The sequence below is a fragment of the Antechinus flavipes genome, chromosome 5, assembly GCF_016432865.1.
Source record: "Antechinus flavipes isolate AdamAnt ecotype Samford, QLD, Australia chromosome 5, AdamAnt_v2, whole genome shotgun sequence".
Taxonomy (NCBI): Eukaryota; Metazoa; Chordata; class Mammalia; order Dasyuromorphia; family Dasyuridae; genus Antechinus; species Antechinus flavipes.
Genome location: NC_067402.1, coordinates 93,329,324 through 93,353,775, shown reverse-complemented (window position 1 = coordinate 93,353,775; position 24,452 = coordinate 93,329,324). Strand labels below are relative to the sequence as shown.

Genomic DNA, 24,452 nt, shown 5'->3' with positions numbered 1-24,452 from the left:
GATCCAGCACTCCCTCCACTGCACAACCTAGCTTCCCATAATGTGTGTGTGTGTGTGTGTCCATATACATATGCAGAGTTCCAATCCAGCCTCAGACACTAGCTGCTTGACCTTGAATAAAGCACTTACCCTCTGTTTATCTCACCTGGGGGTAATGAACCTCCTTCACAGTGCTCTTGTGAGGACCAAATTGTTCTTGTTGTGGTGGTTCTTTCTGGATCAAATGAAATTAAAATTGTACAGCTCTCATCACAGTATTTGGCACATAGTACATGCTGTATAAATGTTAGATGTTATTATTTTCACACATACAGAGAGGGAGAAAAATAAAAAGACCTTAGAGTCAATAAGAGCTGTATTCAGATCCTACCTCTAAGTAGCTATGTGACTGTAGACAAGTCATTGCGTTTCTTATAGATTTATGGAACTCTGAGGCTGTAAGTTGGCAAGAAGGTACCAACCTTCATGAATAACGAGTTTTCTGATCCGGAAATTCTATCCTTAATTCTTTCTAATTCTTGTGTATTTGTATGTGTGTATATATCTCTATGTGTACACATTTATGTATAGAAACACACACATACATACATAACAGATAATTATTATAATTATATCTTTATTGAGAGAGAAGTCTCAAAGCTTTCTGCTGCCCTTTTCTGGAATCCAACTTAATACATTAGAGAGAAACCTGACAGAATCCTAATAGTTTTAGTCACAGTTTATTACATTGTTCCAAAGATTAATTTTTTGTTAAATTTACTCATTTTTATGAGTAATTCACACACAGAAGAAATAAAATATACTACACTGAACCAGTTGGGTAATGTTTGTGTGTTGTATTTCATTTACACATGAACAAATTAAAATGCAATGAAAGAAGGCTGAGTGAAATCCAGTGAGTGAGAAGAAAGCAGTTTTCTTCCCAGGCTTCTGTATTTAATGCACCTATTTTCATAAAGCAAACAGCTGAGGCATATAGCTAAATTGACTTGCAATTGGAAATGTAAAAAGAAGAAACCATTTAACATAAAAACTGGTGAGATCTGCCCAGAATTTCCTTTCTAAAGGGAGAAAACAAAAGCCAAGGACTCAGCAATTTGTGACTCATTCGCTGTTTGACTTGCAGGCAGGGTGAATTTTCAAAGTGGTTTTGTTAGTTCCAGAATGCCCTGTTCATTCAAAGCTCCAGAAAAGGCTACAGAATCTTTGCAGAGTCCTTGCCCCCAAAGGGCAGCTAAACGTTTCTGCCCTCCAATCTGTCCTCCTTCTGTTCACATGATATCAAATATGCGGTAAAAACAGGAGAAATTCAAATATTTTCAACATGATGTTAACTATCTTGATGTTTAGAAATAGCTATGTGATTGAATATTTCATTATTTTATTCATGCAATTTTGGCATCACATAATTACAGTATTGCACTGTACTATTCAAATATATCAGTAAGAAACTTTTTTTTTTCTTTGCTGAGGCAATTGGGGTTGTGACTTGCCCAGGTCACACAACTAGGAAGTGTTAAGTGTCTGAGGTCAAATTTGAATTCAGGTCCTCCTGACTTCAGGGCTGGTGCTCTATCCATGCTCTACCTAGCTGCCTCCAGTAAGAAACTTTTGCAAGACACTCCGGTCTACTTTTTTTGCTTCAGATAAACAGCATTTGTATAATACTTTTAAGTGCTTTGCCTATGTTTTTATCTCATTGGATCTTACTTTCTAGTTCACTATTTTGGGGACTTTAGCTTTTGACATGTGGTGTCTTCTTCAATTCCAGATCCAGGGCTGGAGGCGAGCTCAGAGGTTTAGTAACATTTTATAGGTGAAGAAACTCTAGTCCCTGGAAGTTAAATGACTTGCCCAATGTCACCCATGTACTAAGCACCAAAGACAAAATTTGAACTCAACTCCTCATATTCTAAATTGCATTTAGAATTGCATCCTGCCACCAATATCTCTGGAAGCCCCAGAAAACAAGGTTGTGAATTCAGAGGGGAAGAGTGAGTTATAAAAAAGTCAAAGAGAAAAATGAAGGAGAGGAATGACCTTAGAGATCATATGGTACGGATTAAATTAGCCAGCGTGGAGGTCACTTCCAATTGATCAAAATAACTGGGAATATATATATATATATACATATATGTGCATATATATGTGTATATATATATGTATATATAATAACTTCTTCAATTACCTTACCAAAAAAAAAAAAAAAAGACAGAGAGAAAGATAACTGGGACCTAATCAGACCAAAATGAAAATTCTCTCAATCCAAGTCACTACAGCTCCTCTCTTAGGGGAAACCCAGAGTCTTTCTTCTTACCGCTCATTAGCCTTCATTGAAGATGAACACTATTCTAGCAAAATGGTCAGATTTTTAGGCAGGCATTGGGCTTTCTGTGGTCCTGTAACTTCTGTGTGCCCTTTGATTTCAGACTGGCTTTTCTAAGAATCATCAAGGGATTTAAGCCAATCAGTTGTTCCAACCTGCTTTAATATTGATCCCTGTATTTGCTCAGAAATCTGATTCCTGTTTAGAGACCTTGAAGAGTGGAAGCAGTTATGGAAGGGAATAAATAAAAGGGAGAAGTAATTATAAAGTACTTACTATGTGAATGCCAAGCACTGTGCAAAGTGATGGGAATAAAATAACAAGCCAGACAACCCTTAATTTCAAGGAGTTCACATTTTAAGGGGAAGCCAGTGCATATATAGGGGAGAGTTTTATACCAGGGTAGATGGAAAGGTCCAGTTGGTTTTTAAGCTACTGGGATAGGGCTGATTGTAAGACCAAGAGATTCTTAGATTACACTATTGAGAAGGGTATACTGGAACTTGGCAGGTGGTTTGGGGTGGGACAGTTGGGGAATATCTGGAGCTCTGGAAAAATGGTAATGTCAAGATAAAAGCAAAAATATTTTCAAAGATATCCAAATTCAGTAAAATGATTGAGTTTTTCAAGGTAATTTTCCAACTAGAGTTAATAGATATTCCTCTGGTACCCAAAATTAACATACTATTTTGTGTCCCTCCTTTACAATCTAGCATCTAACCTCTTCATAAAAGCCTATCTATAACAATTGCAAACCTTCCCAGACCTACAATCCACTTCATAGTCTCTGAATTCCTGCAACCCTTAACCTTGTGAAGTACTAGCCCTTAATTAAAGTTACCTATCATTGTCCTGTTCTTTCATGTAGTTAGTGACAGATCTGTATGTGCCTGAGTTGCTTCTTCAAAGAGATTTTAAGCTGAGAGGAGATGTGACCCCGGGCCAAGAGCCCTGGCATTGAAGTCAGAGAAACTGGATTCCATTTCTGACTCTCTACTTACTGTCTGAGCTGGATCATCAGTGAACCTCTCTGAGTCACAGTTTCCTCATCTATAAAAAGAGAAGATTAAACCAAATGATTCTGAATTGGTTGTTCTGTCATTTTCAGTCTTTCCTGACTCTTTGCAACCCCATTTGGGATTTTCTTGACAAAGATGCTAGAGTGGTTTGCCATTTCCTTCTCCAGCTCACTTTACAGATGAGGAAACTGAGGTACAGAGAGTGAAGTAACTTCCCCAGGGTCACACAATTAGAACATGTCTAAGGCTCATTTTTCTTGCTTTCCTAATAATTCTGAAGGCCCATTCCATTCTTAAATCCAGGATTATCTACCTTATAGGTAGATAATGTATTAGCTCGAGAATCTAGGAATATTTTGCCTAAACAATAGATGAGACTTAAGGGAGACATATTTGTTTTCATATAATTAAAGGGTCATCTTTGGAAAGGATTCTTTGTTGGCCCCAGATAGCAGAACTGGGATAATTAAGGTCAGAAGCTATGGAAAAGCATATTTCAGCTCAGTAGAAGAAAGATCCTGTTAATACACAAAATGATAAAAATGAAGCAGTAGACCTGGTTAATCAGAGAATTCCTGGCTCCATAAAAATGTTCCATCAAAAGTGGGATGACCACATGGGCTCATCCTATTGGTGATATTGCAGCAGGAGCTTCCTTATGGCCCAGGACAGATTAGATAACTTTTACAGTACCTTCAAACTCTTTAAGATTCCAGTCCCTTTGGTGTATGTTCTCTTTTCTAACATTTATAAAATAAATATGACTGCTGATCAAGATACAAGACTATTTGTGTCCTACCCCAGAAATTCTGTTCCAAAAGAAATCTTGATAACAAACCTTAGAGTTGGGAGAGCATACTAGCCTCACATCAGCAAGCTTCAGACAAATGTATCCCCTGGGATACTAAGCAAGAAAATACAGATATGTTTAAATAGCCCCAAAGATAAAAACACATCATTTTGAGGAGTCAGCTTCTCTAAATGTTTATAAGGTCTCTGAAGAAATGCTCATAAATTTACATGAGGCTTCATGTGCAATTATGTCATTAATGGAGCTGACTTTATCATATTAGCATTTCTTGTTAAAAAGCTTCTTCTTTTTTTCTTTTTTTTTTTCATTTTCTTTGCTCCTAGCATTCATGCCTGTCACTTGGTATTCAACAACTGAATAGAAAGAGCAAGGAAAGTGCTAATGTGCTGGTGATAGAACTGGCAAGTTCTTAAAAGGATTGTCATCAGCATTTCACTTTAAGATTTTTTCCTTTACCTATAACCTTGTCACTGTTTGTTTGAATTGAGTTCTTTCCTTTCTATGGTACATAGTAATATAAATAGAAAGCATTAACTCCTAATTGTTGTCTGATCATGTAAATTAAGGCAGGGTTGTAATGTAGTTTTGATTTACATTCTACAGAACAGAAATTTCTTCTCATCCTGGGCCCCATCAGAAAAATAAATTCTTCACACAATACATCTGATGCCCACAGTACTTAGTTGGAGTAAATGACATTTAATATTTAAGCTTAGTATGGAAATAACCTAAACCAATTTAAAGATTAACATGATTTACTCATAATGAATTCAAATGTATAGAGATGATTATCTATGGTACAATTAGTTTGTTAGATGTCCTTGTGAAATATAGATTACCCACCTTCCTCCCCAACAGGAATAAACCCAACCATGGAGCTACTGTAAATGATACTGTCAATCCTGCTTTTGAATTAGCTTTCTATATTTTCTAGGACTCTGTTATTATCTGGGTCATTAATGAAATGTGGTGAATGGTCTTAAACTCATTTCTAATAGACTAGGGAGCCAATAATCCTTTGGATTGGGGGGATGGGGGAGTTAAGAAATCCTTTGTTTTCCATTGAGTCACTAGCCCATAGGGAAAAGTCATTTGATAGTCTATTGCAAATAAAATGAAATCTGATTTGTTTACTTATTGTTGGTTTATTATTGAGTTAGGATTTTGAGGGAAGGAGAAGGCTTTGAGAATGATACAAGCAAGGGAGAACTGAGAATGAGAGAAATAAAAATGATACAGAGAACCTGCTTTAAACAAAAAGGATGAGAAACTTAAAGCTTTATTCAGTAAATACAAGGAACATAAATCTTCAGTTCCAAGTTATGGCTAATATAAGAATTTAGGGCAAGAGAGAGAAAGAGACAGACACCTTCTGTTTGGATCCTCATTCATTTATGGATTATTTTATATTATAGCTATTTGTGTATGTTTCATGTCTCTGAACTAATTGCAAAGCTGTTTAGTTACCATTGGCAGGCAGGCCTATTGCTCTCAAATCAATGTTCATTTTAAGTTTATAGTGCCTGCCTATTTTTATCTCTGCCATCTTTATATGATGAAAAGAGCTCTTACCCTGGAGTTAGAAAAGCTGTTTTCAAAACCCACCTAGGACACAGCCTGTGTGACATGAAGCAAATCACTAATTCTCTCTGGGTTAAATGTCTCACTTTAAAGCACTAGGTTGTTGGACTAAGTGGCCAACGTCACTTTCCTCACACTTACTATGTTATTCAGCTTATTCCAGATGAAAGCTTTCTTCTAGCTCCAAATTTGTTATTCCTTGATCTACATTATTGTTTTGTTGTGGTCTTTTATTTTCCCAAAGATATTCACACCTCTGAACACATTTTATTTTCAAAAGATTTCTATCCCTCTACTGCTTTTGTGGCATCCTCTCTATTTTACTACCTAGAAATACATTTGTGGGTCAGAGGTGTCTGAACATGTGATGTCTTCATTGCAGGAAATTCTCAGTAAAAAAGTTTCCTCTACAAGTGGAGACCAACATTTCTTTTACAATTTTAGTTCATTTGATGATGAATATTTATTTTTCTCTTGTACCAAAGAGGGACTCTTGCTCTCAGAGGAAGGAAGGAAGAAAGGAAGAAAGGAAGGAAGGAAGGAAGGAAGGAAGAAAGGAAGGAAGGAAGGAAGGAAGGAAGGAAGGAAGGAAGGAAGGAAGAAATGGAAGGAGAGAGGGAGGAAGGGAGGGAAGGAGAGAGGGAGGGAGGGAGGAAGAAAGGAATGGAAGGAGGGAGGGAAGAAGGGAGGGAGGGAGGGAGGAAGGAAGAAAGAAATGGAAGGAGGAAGGGAGGGAGGGAGGAAGGAAGGAAGGAAGGAAGGAAAGAAGGAAGGAAGGAAGGAAGGGAGGGAGGGAGGGAGGGAGGGAGGGAGGAAGGGAAAGAGGGAGGGAGGGAAAGAAGGGAGGAAAGAAGAAAGAGAGAGAAAGAGGTTGAGAGAAAAGATGGAAGAAAGAAAAAAGAAGGAAGAAGGGAAAAAAAGAAAGAAGATTGTATCAAGCCTACGATAGTTTTACCAATACCCTTTCCTCAGGAAGCAACATCACCTGCTCTGAATTATGCATGTAAATACATAGTTATCCTGCTGTGCAGCATAGCATTTGATCTATTCAGTTCAAGTGGAAAAAGAGCTTATAGTTTCATTCTTTGATGACATGCAAATGTAGTACTCCAAATAACTGCAATACCTTTCAATGATAATCACCTTGCTAATATAATATACCTGACTAGAATCCAAATGGAGGTGATAATGTCTAAGATGTCACCTATCTATCTTGGACTGATCTAGAATAAAGAGCAAAATGACATCTGAGCTCTTTGAAGCCTTCAGGGTTCATCTAATACTGATTCCTACTTGGTAACTGGATGATTGGTATCAAGTGAACATCCACCTTTTCTCTATATCCAGCTGAACAACACGAAGTTAAATTAACAACTACCCTATTAGTAGAAACAATTAATTTTATGCACCATTAATCATGATAGAGTAGGAAAAAATGATGAATTTGGAAGCAAGAGACCTAATTCACTTCCCAACTCTATCAATTACTAATTATGTGACTTCAGGAAAATCATTTAATCTCTCTTGGCCTGTTTCTTCATCTATAAAATAAAAGGTTTGCCTAGATATTCACTAAGACACCCTCCTGCCATAATTCTATGACCCAAGGTTCCCAATCTTCTCTATGCCAGGTTCAAATGGCATAGAGGAGATGTCAAGATAGTAGAGGAAAATGTGAGTGTGATTCATACTGCCATGCAAAACTTTGTAACACAGTTGGGAAGATTTGCTTTCTGCCAACAGTCACCTCTCATTCATACTCCAAATTTCTCAGTGTTATAAGGAAGAAAATGTTCAATTGTAGGTTTCCAACTAAGAATCTTTAAGGAGGGAAAGGGACAAAAGCACATAAATTAAGCAAAGGGGTTTTTTCAATAAACATGTTTCAGAGCCAAACACAAGAAAGGGACAGAAATCAATCAGAATAAAGAGGGCATTTGTTTACATCTATGTCTCATTGCAATATCAAGAATCTATAAATCAAATTTCTAAGAAAAGATTTATTCAATGCAGCTTGTTACTTCTTTGGGAACTCGTTTTTAGGCAGATTTGGATCTTTCCATCATACCATATACTCTAATTAACTGTTTTGAAAGTATGTGTCTATTTCACAGTCATATTAATTGATTAGCATTGCATTATAAAGAACATCTTCCAAGAATGAGTTTGGAAAAATAAGTATAAAATAAATATGCTGGGTCTATTGATATAATGAATCAGGCTACTTAATTTCTCTTGTTTTCTCTTGCTTCTAGAAACAGGGAAGATTGACCAAGAAATACATAAGTACAACACGCCAGGATTCACTGGGTGTCTTTCCAGAGTGCAATTCAACCAAATTGCTCCTCTCAAGGCAGCCTTGAGACCAACAAACGCCTCTTCTCAAGTCCATATTCAAGGGGAACTGGTAGAGTCCAACTGCGGAGCTTCCCCACTGACCATCCCACCCATGTCTGCTGCTACTGATCCTTGGCACTTAGATTCAGGTAAAGTCTTAAGAAAATATTGATACTATATTTTCACTGGTAATAATAATTTTAAATAATTATTATGCCTCTTATTTTTAATCAAGACATATGATTAGCATAAGGAAACCAATTATATTAAAATATCTCTTTAGTCATTTCAGTCATATCCTAGTCTTCATTACCTCATCGGGTGTTTTCTTGGGAAAAGATACTAAAGTAGTTTGTCATTTCTTTCTCTAGTTCATTTTACAGATAAAGAAACTGAGGCAAGCAGGGTTAAGTGACTTGCCCAGAATAACACAATATCTGAGATCATATTTTAATTCAGAAAATGGGTCTTCCTGATTCCAAACCCAGTACTCTACTCACTGTGCCAATATTGAAATATACTTATCAAAACCCAAAAGAATAAGCCAACAGATCCAAAATTAAGCACCCCTGTTTTAGGTTTTCAGATTATCTGAACAAATCAACTTCCTCATCTTTTTTTTTTCTTTGTCCTGTTGGACAAGTATGGTTTGAGATGCTTTCTTTATAGAGCAGTGTTGAACCTCACCCACAGCTTCTGCTTTCACAATCAGCAGCTCAGAGAAAGCCCATCCTGTTTTTATATTCAAGGTTATCCTTGAGAGAAGAAGGGATTCTTATCCAAGTCAGCACTGCAGATGATGAATCATAACATAGTCAACCTCAAAGCACAGCTTTAAAATAAACCCATACTTTAAATTTATTCAAATGCTGAATGTTTAAAGGTGAAAGAATTCCATTGTTGTGGTATTGCCTCAACTCTGAAACATTATTTGTCTGCCTTTCCTTCTCTGATCTTCTAAAGCTTGAAATGGGATGTTCAGATCATGCTTCATTACACAGCTTAAATATCCAGAAAAATTACATTGCTTTAATGAGACATAATTGATAGTTTTATTAGTAACAACAATATGCATTTAATTTCTTTAACCATACAGACCTAGCAAAGCATTTATTAACTTTATCCCATTGAGTTCAGTCATAGAGAGTGAGCTGAAGAAGGAAGCAATTTTTAAATACATCATCTTATTTGAGTTTCAAAATGACCTTTGAAGTATTATCTCTACTTTAGAAATTAAGAAACTGACTCATAATAGTTAAATGATTTTTCCAAAGTCACACAGTAAATATCTTTGGCAGGATTGGAACCCAGCTCATCCTGACTCCAAAGACAGTAGTCTGTGCCCTAAACTACACATCGCCTCTTCTGGAAGGTCAATGATTCAGGAGATATTTGTTTGACAATTAATGAGACAGGGGGTTGCTTAGTAACATGATAGATTTTATTGATACATAGAAATATGGGACAGGAGAGAAAGGCAAAAACAAATTAGGGAACTTTTGTACAGATAGTTTTAAAGGATCAGAGATTATGCCCTGGCTTCTATAAGTGTAAGATTGCCCATTTGAATTTTGATTTTGGAAAGGAGATTTTGTTTGGTTTTCCTCAATCTATTAAAGATTAGATAATAATGGATTTGCAAGAATTGGCAAAGCGTTGTGTTATCTGACTTAAAACCAAAATGTGTATATGCATTTGCACATCAAAACAACACAAATTCATGTTGATGTTTTCAAGATAAGAAACACTATTCATCATGGGCAAGGGAAACTCTGTGCCGTCCTCCCTCCTCTTAGGAGATAGGTGGAGGACTTTGAGTCCAAAACATGGTCTACATATTCCCTGGTACCATTTGGTTAGGTTGACTTACTTATTTTCTGTTACAAGAGTGGGTTCATCTTTAAAAAATGGAAAAGGATCTTTAATCACATTCAACATGACACTATTTGGGGTTTTCTTGATAAAGATAGTGAATTTGTTTGCCATTTCCTTCTTCATATTATTTTACAGATGAGGAAACTGAGGCAAACAGGTTTAAGTGACTTGCCCAAGGTCACAGAGCTATTAAGTGTCTGAGAACAGATTTGGACTCAAGAAAATGAGCCTGCCTAATTCCAGTCTGAGCACTCCTATCTTCTGAGCCACCTAGCTGCCCAAAGGGGAAATGTATATATTATGATATTTTTGCCCTATAAAAATAAAATTTAGATTAAAAATAAAAGATCAGTGTGGTAAAGTAGGAAAAACACTAGATTTAGAGTAAGAATAGTTGAATTTGAACCCTCTTTGTGTAACAATAAGCAAATCTCTGGGTTCCTATTCATCTATAAAGTAAAAGGTTTAGGCTAGATCAAAGGTGTCCTAAAACTCAAAGGAGATAGTGAATGTAAAGCACTTTTAAAGTGCTATACAAATGCTGCTGATTACTGTTATTAGTCACCTTGTCACCTGTCACTAGATCTCCAATCTGATAATAATTTAATTCCCTGAATCTTCTGCTATAACCCTTGTGAGCTAAAGCAACATTAATAGAACAGTCAGAAAAATATGCTGGTAAATGTTTAACATCTTGTACTCTTGGAAGAGAAAAAGGTTTTAAGTTTAATTTGCATTATAACATTTTTTTAAGTCCACACAATAAACAAAACAATAAACTAAGCCCTTGTGTGTAGTGGCTACTAATTTCCAAAGTATAAATAGTAACACTGAAAATTGAGTGATGCTTCCCAAGCCAGTCTCCACTGCCTCCAACCCTCCCTTGGACCAGATGATCTATGTAAAGATAATTTTGATACCCATTCTTTATTTAATCAGCATTTATTAAGGTCCCTTCTAGTTGTAAACTTCATGATCAGGACCCTAAAAGTCAAGACCACAAAAATGGAATTGAGGATAAATGGAAATCACAGAAAATTCAGTCTTAGCAAAAAGACCTTCTATAAAGAAATGTCATCACATTGTTAATGTTCTGAAATGAGTTAGCCACACCACAAGAGGAGTAAGCTCCCAATTACACTGTGACACTTATAGGTTACCATGACACCCATCAATGTGAGCCCAGACTCTTTATTTCAAAAGCCCATGGTTTCTATCACTTCCTACTGCTACCACCAAGGCCACTGTTATTAATTTTATGCTGGTTATGGGAAGGAGAAAACAAAGGGTAGAAGGGAAACAGGCGCTCTGTGTCCAGTCAAAAGCAGACACACCCTTAAGTGGTACCACTTTTAGGGAATAGATGGGGTGGGTAAACAGCAGGGGAAGATGTTGGTGGAGGTCAGAGCTTATGGAGGCAATGAAAGGATGAACCTGGCTACCACAGAGAGTTCAATTAGTCATACACTTTTCCCTAGGTCGATCCCTGATTTCACCTTAAACTATTATCTACTCCCATTTGTAGCCAGCTAAGTGTTTGTATAATCTAGACCCTTCCAGTTGCTATGGTGACTTTCAGCTGATGGCAGAGCAGCTGTCTCCAACAAGTCGTATTGTTCACTGTGGCCTCACTCATGTGTAACAGGAATATGATGGGAAGGGAGACTCAGTGAGATTGAAATAAATCATTGCTCTCTGAGCTATTAGAGGTTCTGCCCCTCCCTTGTCACCTGTCAGACCCTTCACATAGCCCCTCCTCCTCACTGCCATCCCCAGAGGAAGATTACATTTGGATGACAAGTAGACATCCTGGGCTAGAAATGTCTTAGCTTGAGCATGAGGCAGTGACAACTGAGCAACTGGGCCCCCATACTAGGCAGGAGATCATCACTTTTTGTTGTGCCATAGGAGAGCAGAGGCTTTCCTAAGGAATGGCCCTTCCGTAATCCTATGTGTGGATTTCCTGGGTATGAATTTCTAAATAGAATTGTTTGATCCAAATCCTTGCCCAGGTGGAGTTGGGATACCAACAGAAATGCCAGTGGCTGTGATATTGTCAAATAGGGATCTTTTGTTCCTCACCCTTAGTTCCAGAACTCCTTGTAATCTATAAGGTTAGAAGAATTCTAGGCATGTAAATGATTTGATTGAGCACCTTTAGCCCTTCATAGGAAAGGCACTATGTGTATCCAAATAATAAATAAATAACCAAATACTTCTGCTGTGATATTTAGTTTTATTAAAGTCTTTAGTTGATTCAAAGCCCATTATTCTATGGATAGAAAATCATAAATTGTTAGTGCTTGAGTAGGTCTCAAAAACATTTAATTCAGGGACAGCTAGGTGGTGCAGTGGATAGAGCACCAACCCTGAAGTCAGGAGGACCTGAGTTCAAATTTGATCTCAGACACTTAATACTTCCTGTGTGACCCTGGGCAAGTCACTGCCTCAGCAAAAATAAATAAATAAATGAAAATTTAAAAACAGCCAATTCATACAGTTTATTTTATAAACAAGGAATAAGCTGAGCTCCAAAGAAGTTCAGTGATTTACTCAAGTATCTGAATTGATTAATCAACACCTTATTGAGCATTTCCAATGCCAGTCAATAAGCAGTTATTTCTGCCAGGCACTGTGCTAAAGTCTGGGGCTAAAAAGAAAGGCAAAAGGTACTGCCCTCTTCAAGGAGTTTACAATCTAACGGGATCTATGTGCCAGGTGTTGTCCTAGGTGCTGAAGATACAAAGACAAAATAGAAACAGGGCTTGCCCTTAAATGCAATCTGGTGTATACAAAGTGCACACAATGCAGATACAAAACACAAGTTTTGGAGGAAGACACAAGTACCTGGAGATGGGTTGGGGAAGGGGGAAGAAGAAGGAAAGGCCATATGCAAGTGGTGCGCAGGAAACCAGGGATTCCATAGAGGACAGTCCAGAGGAAAAGTGTTAAGATAAGGAAGAGAGCAGATAGGAGTATCAACTGTAACACACTAGATTCCTGTTTGTTATTTTGCTAGTCAAGCCCAACCTTATTTGGGAGTCTAAGATTAGATGAGATCCATTTTAAAGAAACAAATATTTATTTAGAACCTGTTTGTTATTTATGGGAGGAGTGCCGCTCTGGGCATTGAGTATTGTTGTTATTATTTTTCAATAATTTCAATCGTCCAACTCTTCATGACTCCAGTTGACATTTTCTTGGCAAAGACACTGGAGTGGTTTGCTATTTCCTTCTCCAGCTCATTTTACAGATGAGGAAACTGAGTCAGATAAGTGACTTGACCAGGGTCACACAACTAATAAGTATCTGGAAGCCGGATTTAAAGTCATGAAAACAAGTTTGTTTGTTTTTTTCCGTGATTCCAAGTCCAGGATTCTGGGCACTGTACTACCTAACTGCATAGATTAAATGAGAATCATTTTAATTTTTAAAAATATCTACTTAGTACTTCTTTATTACTTATGTGAGAGATCATTCGGGGGACTAGGAAGACAAAGATGCAGAATGGTGTGATCTTTTGTCTTCAATGAGTTTACAATGGGAATGACCAAGTTTTCAAAGTACTTTTAAAACAACAACCCTAGGAGTAGTTAGTAAATTATTTCCCCCAATTTCTAAGTCTTCAATGAGTTTACAATGAGAATGACCAAGTTTTTTTAAGTTCTTTTAAGATAACAATCCCAGAGATAGTAAAATATTATTTCCCCCAAATTCTAAGTTAGGAAATAGAATCAGAGATTAAATGGTTTCTCCAAGGTCACAAGATTTAGGATTTGCACACCTGACTCCAGGAACAGCTAGGTAGAATAATGAGTAAATAGAGCACAAAAATCTGGATTCAAATCCAGCCTCAGACACTTACTAGCTTTGCAACACTGATCAAGTCACTTAACCCTGTTTGCCTCAGTTTCCTCTTCTTAAACGAACTGGAAAAAAATGGCAAACCATTCCAAGTATTCCTAATCCCAAATGGGGTCTTGAAGAGTTGGACACTACTGAAAAACAACTGAACAGCAACAATAACACTGACTTCAGGTTCATCAAGTTTTCCATCATACCAAAGTCTTCTCATATATAATCTAACAAGTCAAATATAAAGTAAAATAGGAGATCTTACTACAATGACAGCAACATGGGGGGGGGAATTATTCATTGTAACAATATGTAGTTCATACCACATATGTGAAGCTAGTTCAACCTCAAAAAAAAAATCACCATATCATATAAATTAAAACTTAGAAGAATCATGTGATTATTTCCATAAATGCAAGGAAAAGGCCTCTGTAAAAGTCAAAACGTATTCCTGATGATACAGAACAGTATTCTTCAATATGATTTTTTAAAATCTATCTTAAGCAAAGAGCCAACACAATGTGCAATGGAGAAACATGTTAATAATTGCTACTAAAACGAGGCACAGAATTTTCACAACTTGCATGGGACCCAGTATTAGAAAAGCCTCCATTTGTAATGACATAAGAAAAAGATTTTTAAGAGATTAACACTGAAAAATGAAGAGGTGAAAATATTATAGAATCAGCCAAGGGTAATGTCATACTTGGAATCAGGAAGAGCTAGATTGAAATGCAACTCCAGACACTTAGGGATTGTGTGGCCATGGGGAAATAAGGTGAACTTTGTTAGCCTTAGTTTCCTAATATGTAAAATATGGTTAACAGTAGCATCTGCCTCACCAGTTGTTATAAGGATCAAGTGAGATAAAATGCTTTACAAACCTTAAATATGTAAGAATTTCTTAATAATCAACCAACCCATCACCAAGGATTTATTATTAGTCGCATGCACTATGCTAAGCACTAGAAATACAAAAATCAAACAATCTCTTCTCTCAAGAAAATATAGTTTCCCCACCCAACTGAGGAGACTATCTATAACTATCTACATACATACATATGTGTATATACAATACACATGCAGATCTGCTGCATATTTATATACTGTATATATATATGTGTGTGTATGTGTGTGTACACACAGTACACATGCATGTTTGTCTATTGCTCACATATGATATGTATACAATATGCAGGATGAATATAACTTAATCACAATATAATTATCAAATAATTGGTAATTTTATGTAAATAAACTATAATTTATTTTATATAATTTATTTTAAAATAAAGGAAGACTTCAATGATCAGAGGGATATTAAAAATTTGTGCATTTATATCAGTTCAATGTCATAAAATTGGCAATATTACCAAAATCAATTAACATATTTATTATAAAATGAATAAAAAATACTCATGTTTTTCTTCATAGAATTGTATATATCATAATGAAATGTTTCTAGAAAAACAGATTAGAACACCAGAAAACATACCTTGGGGGGAATGCCCAGGAGGATGGCCACTGAATAAGGCAGATATGTATTTCCCAAAAATGGGATTATTAGGGATAAGATAACTCTCCTTCTTTACTTTAAATTTAAATTTATTTTTAAATTTAAAATATGATGAAAAGAAAAAGAATAGATTGTGTAAAATATGGAAAATATGAAAGATAAAATATTTTGATATCTAAAACATATTAGGAACTCTTAAAAAGAGTCTATACCCTGGGGGAAGAAATGTTAAAGGATTATGAAGACTGTCTAAGAAGGAAGGAACACAAGTTGTTAATTACCACTTGATAATGTTCAATTTCACAAGTGATCAAAGTGATATAAAGCAAAACATCTCCAATATGCCAGCTCATACTCACCAGATGGAAAAAATAATTTAAAGCAATAAAATTCAATATTAGTGAGTTGTGAAGAAATAAGTACATCCATTTTATTGATGGTAGAATTGTAATCTTGTGGTCTCTTTTTGGAAAGCAGTCAGGCACCAAATAGTAAAAAGTATAAAAATCATAAAACCCTTTGATTCTGTGATTTCATCTTTGGGAATCTGAGATTTACCAAGAAGGAAGAAAGAATTACCAATTCCAAGATTTCTGTAGCAACATTATTTGTATTAAAAGAAAAAAAAACTAGGAATAATTCAGATATCTAACAATAGAAGAGTTAAATAAATATCAGTACCCTGATGCAGCAGAGTACTATAAGTATGCTAAATAAGCATGAGGAACATAAAGAAACTTAGAAGAAAAGTTATATAATAAAGCAAATTGAAAAAAAAAGCAAAATCATAACAGAATATGTACTATTACCATGAGAAATGAAAAGTCAGTGTGAATAAAGAACCAGACAAAGAAACTTGATGTTAAGCACTGAAGAGTTATGACATTTTAGTCACCAGTATTCATTGATTTAAATGTAAATAGTTGCTAAGCTGGTTTAATTGTTTATATTAATTCTTAATAATAAATACATAATAAATTATTTTAAATGGAAAGCTTTAAAATAAACATGAATTAAACTCTAAAATGTAACTTTTTATATATTCTTCTAAACATAGCTTACAACCTTTCAAAAAGAATGAGAAACTGTTGGCAACTTTTGGATTGTGGGCATGTCAAGGATGTCATGAAGGATTTCTAGGGTAGGACAACTATTAACTCTAATATTCTATTGAATTAGGGCCTGTGTCTATCAACCTGTCTGCCAAAGTAAGATTGTCTTAGAAATCTTTGCCCTGCAACTGTCAAGAAAAGAGGAATATAAATCTGGGAAAGAGAAACTTAACTTTTAGTTAACTTACCCATTACAAGGAACTTGTGGTTTGTGACTGGTAAGCAATCCGCCCCCATCCTCCACTCCACTTTACCTCAAAAAACTTTTGCCCTTTATGTTCTGAATTTTTTCCAGAAATTTAGCAGTACATTTAAACTTTATAACTTAAATCAGTAGATCTGTGGTTGTAATCTTGTTATTTTAATCAGAACACCAAAAAGGAAAAAAAAACAACTAATCATGAAAATTTGAATTGAATTTGTCCCTTAAAATTGTATAGTATTGTTTGTTTTCCAATATAGTTCTATACTTTGTAGTAAAAATAATAATAACTAGCATTCCTATAGCACTTGAAAGTTTACAAAGCACTTTACAAATATTTTCTCATTCTGACCTCACAACCATAGGAAAGAGGTGCTGTTAGCTTCAATCTCCATTTCATAGAGAAGGAAACTATGGCTAAATAGAGGTTGAGTGACTTGCCCAATATCTCAGGGTTAATGAATATTGGAAACTGGATTTGAACTCAGATCTTCCTAACTGTGGTTCCAATAATCCAGCCCATTTAGGTGCCTACATTACATCTTATGCATTTTTTGCTATAATGTCATGGAGTGGTAGTTTTATTTCTACTATATGTAAAGTATACATATGTATCACTATATAATATATAGTATATCTTTACCTGTAAAAATTATCTGAAATAGAAACATCTGAGGCACAGTATTTCTGAGTATAATGATTTACTTAGCAAGGTCAACTATTGCCAATAAAATCTGGTCATTATCCTCGTCAGAGGTCAGGACAAAGAAGTACTTTACATAGCTTGTTTTTATAACAGAAAAAAAAGGGAATTAAAAATTACAGCAATCTCAGGAAACTTTTTTGAACGTAATTCAGTGGGATAAGGCAGGTCATCTGACTGGTTTACTTCTCTGGTGCTGTTTTAATCCAAATTCATACTTTTGGAAACATTTGTTTTGCGGGAATGTCAAGAGCATCGTGGTGGATTTGTAGAGTGGAACAATTATTAAATCTGAAATTCTATTGGATTAACTCCATGTCCATCAACCTGTGTGTCAAAATAAGATTGCCTTAGAAGTCTTTGCTCTACAACTGTCAAGAAAAGGGGGATGTAAAACTGGGAAAGAGAAACATAACCTTAACTTACCAAATAAGAGGAACTTGTGGTTTGTGACTGTTAAGCAGTCAATCACCATCCTCCAGCTATCAGAAAGAGAAACTTGACCTTAGAAGATTCTATATTTAACTTATTATTCTTTTCCTATAAAAGATATATTTTCTACTCTATTAAATGATAAAGTCAATCTATCTATTCCCTAAAGCTATAGGTATTCTTTAGGCTAAAGAGAATATCTATATTGGCTTAGTTTAGGTGTTAGGGTTAGTTAGTTAACTTTTCCCAAAGAAGGGCACTTAATTCTTCCATCAAACTAAGTCAAAGTAATCACAACTAACTGATTTAAAGATTATTACTTCTGATATTTTTTCTCATTCCCTCCTTCCCTCTCTTTCTCCCTCCCTCCCTCTCTCTCTTCCTCCCTTTTCTTCTTTTTCTTCTCTTTCTCTTTCTCTTTCTCTTTCAGTCTTTCTCTTTCTCTTTTTCTCTCTCTCCTCCCCTCCTCTCCTCTCTCTCTCCTCCCTCTTCCTCTTCTTCCTCCTCTTCTCCTTCTACTTATTCTCTCCCTCCTTCCTCCTCTCTTTCTTTCCTTCCCTCCCTCCCTCCTTCTCTCTCTGTCTCTCTTTCTCTCTCTCTGTCTCTCTTTCTCTCTCTCTCTGTCTCTCTCTCTCTCTCTCTGTCTCTCTTTTACTCTCTCTCTCTCTGTCTCTCTCTCCCTCTCATAGAAAGAGAGAGATAGATAAATAGTATCACTAGTATCATATAGATATGAGTTATAGCTGATCCAGACCAAGGGAAAGGGAAAAGGTGTCAACTTCTTCCCTTCAGGGCACCAATATGAGGGACTGTATTATCCTTTCCATCTAGGGAGGTTCTGCCCCTCTGTTAGCCCCAGCATGATGACTATGAGATGGATGTACCCTCCCAGAAATCAGAACCCCAAGTTACAATCTCAATCACCACTTGCTGGGGATGCCTCTGATTATTCTTCTTTGAAAATAAAAAAGCTAAGACCCAGAGAAGTGAAATTCATCATTCATTGGTCATACACTAATTGCATACCTGCTGTGTAGAAGGTACACTTGCTGACTGTTCCATTTAAACTCTGAGTGACCTCAATCAATCCATTTAATCTCTAGGGATAGCAGTTTCTTCATTTGTGGAATAGAGGCACTGTATTAGTGGCTTCTAAAGTCCCTTCCTGCTCTACATCCAGAAGTCCATGCTGAAAGAGATGGTGGCAAGACCAAGAGACTGTCTGCTACCTTCAAGCAAAATATTCTTTCTTATTTTATCCTCCTTTTAGTTTTCTCTTTTTAACTTACACAGTAAATTTACTTCAGGTCAGGAATATATGGACTATCCTATAATAAGTTTTACCATCTTCTGTCATCTAAAAAAAAAATAATGAGACAACTAGATAGCACAGTGGATAGAGTGCCATGAGGCCCCTGGAGTCAGGAGGACCTGAGTTCAAATCCGGTCTCAGACACTTAATTCTTCCTAGCTGTGTGACCCTGAGCAAGTCACTTAAGCCCAATTGTCTCAGAAAAAAAGTAAATAGTTAGATAGATAAATGAATGAATGATGAATAACTCATGAAGAAAGCTATATTACTTGCATATGTACAAAATCCATGATAGGAAAATATATATTTTATAGTTCTTGAGTTAAATACAATTATCTACCAAGTTGTTAATAAGCTCAAAGCTTTGAAAACATGAAGGAGAAAAGGATTTTAATATTGTTGAAACTAAAAAAATCTTTTTAATCAATTTAATTATTCTTAATTAACATTGATTTTAATCATTTAATAATCATAAAGATATTAGTTATTCCTTAAGGAAATCTATAGAATCATAAGTTTTTAAATTTTAGATTTAGAACTAGAAAAGATCAAAAAGACTACTCAGTCCAAATCCTTCATTTTACAGATGAGGAAACTGAGGCATAGCGAGGTTAAGTGATTTGGCAGGGCCACACAGCAAATAAGTTTCTGAGACAGGATAAGAACTCATCTTTCTGACTCCAAATTGAGTACTCTATCTACTATACCATGTAAATCCCTTTATTTAATACCATCATCAGGCTATCTCTTTTCCGAACAACGCCAGAAAATTACCATGAGCACAGGATAATTGGCTTCCCAGGATGCTCTCTGATGGCCATTAGCCATTCCACCTGAGAGCAAAGCAAGTATCTTTTGAAATCCTGTTTTGCCAAAGGTTAATTCAAATACAGAAAAGTTCAAAAGACAGCTAGAATATTCATTAGACAGCCTTCTTGTTCAGTTTTCTGAAGTCTGACCTCTTGGAAGAAAAGACGTTGTCTTGGGATTCAAGTTGGCAACTTAACATTTGCTGCAAATGCAGTTGAAAAGAGCATTTTACAAGTAAGTGCCCCATTGGTTATATATCAAGAGACTTAAAATACACAGAGAATTAATTTTTAAAATCACTTTGGACTTCCTCATATTCCCTAGTGAATGTACTAGAGTGACCCAACATCATCCTATCATCAGCATAAGATTCAAGGATACTCTTCTTTGGTCACAGTGATCTTCTTCATCCAATGACCTTTGAAAAAACTGGTCACAAACAGAGCTGTGTCAGCTTTTACATGCAAAAAGAAAGCTATCTTAAAATACCCACAGGGCCAGCTCACAGGCAGGAGGCTGTATTCCATACTCTAAATCTGAAGATAGAAAACTGTCTGCAACTTGAAATATAGATGATGTAGTTGAAGATGAAAAGATTCATAAAATTATTATATTATTCATTTTTCTGCCCTGGAAGAACCTTGATGATTAAAGAGAATATCCACCTAAGACCCAAGAGTACCTAACTGCTTTACAGAGAGCCTATAAATTTATACTGATAGAGTGTAAAAGGAGACCCCTTTTATCCTCTCCAGCTTCCTCACGCCATTTAGGCACAACTTTTCCTTCTCACAAACAGCTCCATTTATCTCCTGGCAAGATATTACATTGACAAGGATGTTGGTGTTCACCTTAGACCCAAGCTATGAATTCTGAAAGTTTAAAGCATTTCCAGGGAGTTATATAATGCCCCCATGGAATTTCAGAGACACTCTTGTAAAAGGTAGGTCTGAGAATGAAGAGAATAGCACCCCTGGAGGGATTCTGGTTTTGAGAATGTCTCAGGCCCTACCAGCAACCCATGAGACAATGTGAGTATGAAGTAATTAAGTCTTTACAAGTGAATATATTGGATTTTTTTCACCAAGCTGGCTTCTTCTTATTATTGACACAACTTTTTTCATTAATCACACTCTCCTTGAAAATCAAAGACAACTTTCAGTGAGGGAAATTTATTCATAGTGCCTGACTCTTGGTCCATTTCCTCAAATAATAAGAAATAGAAATGTATTTGCATAGAAATATATTTGGAAATTATAGCTATATAAAAATTCAGCTACTGGCCCATTACGTACAAGTTGGAACTGTGGCCAGTTTTGGTTATATTCTAATGTATCTATAATCTAATCAACTAGTGCCCTCCTTCCCCAGCTGGTATTTATTTTTTCCATCTGTATATGTACATAACATATGTTCCCCTCCCACCCCAATAGAATTTCCCTATGAAGAGGAATTATTTCATTCTTTTAGTTTCTTTGCTGTCTGGCACATATTTGGTGCTTAATAACTGTCTATTGAACGATTAATCAATTTGAATGTTTCTTCTGCTGATCTCAGTCACACCCTACCCATGGGTGCCCATCTTGTGTTGCTTTTGTCCATATCTTCTCATTAGTTCATCACAGGATCTATTCAATGTACTGGAAAGAATAAATTTATGTAATTCCATAACTCATATTTTTAAAATGGTCTAATTATAATGCATCTTATTCATACAGCACTGTGTCTAGAAATCAATGGTAATTTAGATTATTTCACTATAATCTCTCAGAATTTATACAAAAATTAGAGTGTAAAGAAGCCTTGGCTATTAGGTCTTGCTGCCATCTTCCCACCACACTAGCTCCTTCTCTGTATGTCAGCCCACAGAACTTGAGAACTTGGTTCTTAAAACTAAAAGTGCTCACTTTGGGGGAGCAGCTAGATGGCATGGTGAGTAAAGCACCAGCTCTGAAGTCAGGAAGACCTGTGTTCAAATCTGATCTCAACACTTAATACTCCCTACCTGTGTGACTCTGGACAAGTCACTTAATCCCAATTACCTCAGAGGAAAAAAAGTGTTCACTTTTCACTTCTTTTTCTTGTCAGCTAAAATCTAACTTGAGAAAACCAGCCTTCAAAGCCTCCAAGGTTCCCCAACCATCCTGGTCCTTTGGGTTCTCAGATGTACCATATCCAAGTACAGTCACATATTCTTCTTCTATCACTGTCACCATCTCCTGGCACAATTTCCTTCCCACTTATCCAGACTAGAGCTTCTTAAACTTTTTCCACTTACGACCCTTTTTTGCCTGAGAAGTTTTTACATGACTCTGGCTATATAAAATAGGTATGCAAATCAGACATTTACTTACAATAAATAATAATTTCATGATCCCCATATTCAGTCACAAGACTCCATATGGAATTACGAACCACAGCTTAAGAAGCTAGACTTTACCAGGGGTCCTCAAACTACGGCTTGTGGGCCAGATGTGGCAGCTGAAGACAATTATCCCCCTCATCCAGGGCTATGAAGTTTCTTTATTTAAAGGCCCACAAAACAAAGTTTTTGTTTTTACTATAGTCCAGCCCTCCAACAGTCTGAGGGACAGTGAACTGGCCCCCTATTTAAAAAGTTTTAGGACCCCTAGACAATGGTATCAATCTTTCTTGTAGCCCTAAATAGGAATAAATTCATCCTTTCTGGTGTACCCTTAACTTGCTAGTAATCGGGCATTTGGGCTCTGGATTAGGGTCCTGATTATAATCTTCCAATCAATTTTAGCCAATCAAGAAGCAGCCTAATGTCATAATAAGGTCTTATTCAATTGTTCATATGACTAATTGATGACTTCAATAATTAATTTTCCTTCTTTCTGGCAAAGGAATAAAAAAAGAAAATCAGAATAGGTAAAGATGATACAGAGAAACAATAAATCAGTGGCTGGAGAGTTTTTGCCATGGTTTTTGCCTTGGTTTGAGATGAGTTCAGATGTAGTCTCTGCCACATCCTAGCTATGTGATCATAATGTCCACCCACCCTTTCTTCTTGTCACTTGCTATAGGTATAATTTATGGTTCATAGCCAAGAACAAAAAACTCCTCCTCACAGCTTTGTTTAAATGTCCAGTTCTTAGCATAGTACTTGACACAGAGTAGACTCTTACGAAATGTTGGTTGATTGATGTCAGAACTAAATAGTACTTAATTGCAGCCAGAATTTTATTCTTTTTTAGCATACTCTAATTTTCTTCCCCCTCCTGAGTTCATACCAGATAAAAACATGAGCATTCATCATAGAATTTTTGTTAAAAAAAAAAAAAACTCGTTCCCAACTTGATGACAAAAGTCAAATCCTTGTTCATTAATATAATTTAACTGTTCAGTTCTTTGTGTTATTGCTACTACCAGGGCCTGACAAGCTGCCCATATTCTTGTGTCAATGTAGACATGTTTTGCTGAATGAGAAAATCTACATAACACACATTCATGAATCTCTATCCATTTAATAGTTGGATGAAAGAGTTATTCTTTTGCTATTTAAGCAAGAGAGTTTAATATGAAATCAAAAGACCTAAATTCAAATCTAGCTTCAGACATTTACTAGCTATATGATTCTGGGCAAAGTCAGTTAATCTATTTCTCTCAGTTTCCTCAACTATAAAATGACAATCATAATAGTACCTATTTCCCAGAATAATTGTGGAAAATCAAATTATTTGTGAAATTTTTTGCTAAGAACTAAGTTCTTAGCAAATTACCTGGCATATAGACAGGGCTATATAAATACTTAATCTCTTACCAACCTACCCATCACTGTACTTATTCATGAAATCTGAGGCTTGAATTCCAAAAATACTCAATTATTCTTAGGAGGATTCAGTATTTTTTTTAATATTCTGTTAATATTCTGATGGGGAAAAATGGAGGTTTTTGGTTGGGGTATCTTAGCTTGGAGTTATAAAATGAGAATATTGGGAAAACTCAAGATAAGTGGAGATAAATTTTGAAGTGCTGTAAATTGTTTTGTGAATTAACAGATAGCTATTATATTATCATAATGAACCCTGCTGATGAGATCATAACAGCTAAGCTGTCCACAATGAAGTGACTTTGCCCCCATCACATCACAGTCCTCTCTATCTTTAATTCCAGCAGCCATGAAATAGGTAATCACTACCCAACAAATTAAAAAGTTAAAACATACAGCCCTTTAGCATCCCTAATGATGAAAAGCAGCCCAGTGTAGAGATAGAAACTGGATTCAAATCTGTGTCAGATACCTAGTGGCTCTGGGCTCCTAACCAAAACTAACAAAACTGTTAGTTACAAAGCACACATTAATAGAGAGAGTTCTTCACAATGCAGAGAAATCATAGATCTGGTCAATAACAAAAAATCAATAATAATAACAAAAACTTTTAAAAATATATATATCAAATTATTGTTCTGTTAGAAATGACCAGCAGGATGAATACAGAGAGGACTGTCAAGACTTACATGAACTGATGCTAAGTGAAATGAGCAGAAACAGGAGATCATTATACACTTCAACAACGATACTGTTTGAGGATGTATT

At 35.9% G+C, this 24,452-nt stretch overlaps 1 protein-coding gene across 1 annotated transcript in view; it reads left to right on the top strand.

Moving 5' to 3' along the window:
• The window catches only part of CNTNAP2 (contactin associated protein 2), a 2,126,697-nt gene that overhangs the window by 2,081,000 nt on the left and 21,245 nt on the right, over positions 1 to 24,452 (top strand). Inside the window, exon 22 of the mRNA XM_051962375.1 lies at positions 7,993 to 8,223. Within this exon, the coding sequence (XP_051818335.1) occupies positions 7,993 to 8,223 (231 nt within the window). The remainder of the gene's footprint in view (positions 1 to 7,992; positions 8,224 to 24,452) is intronic.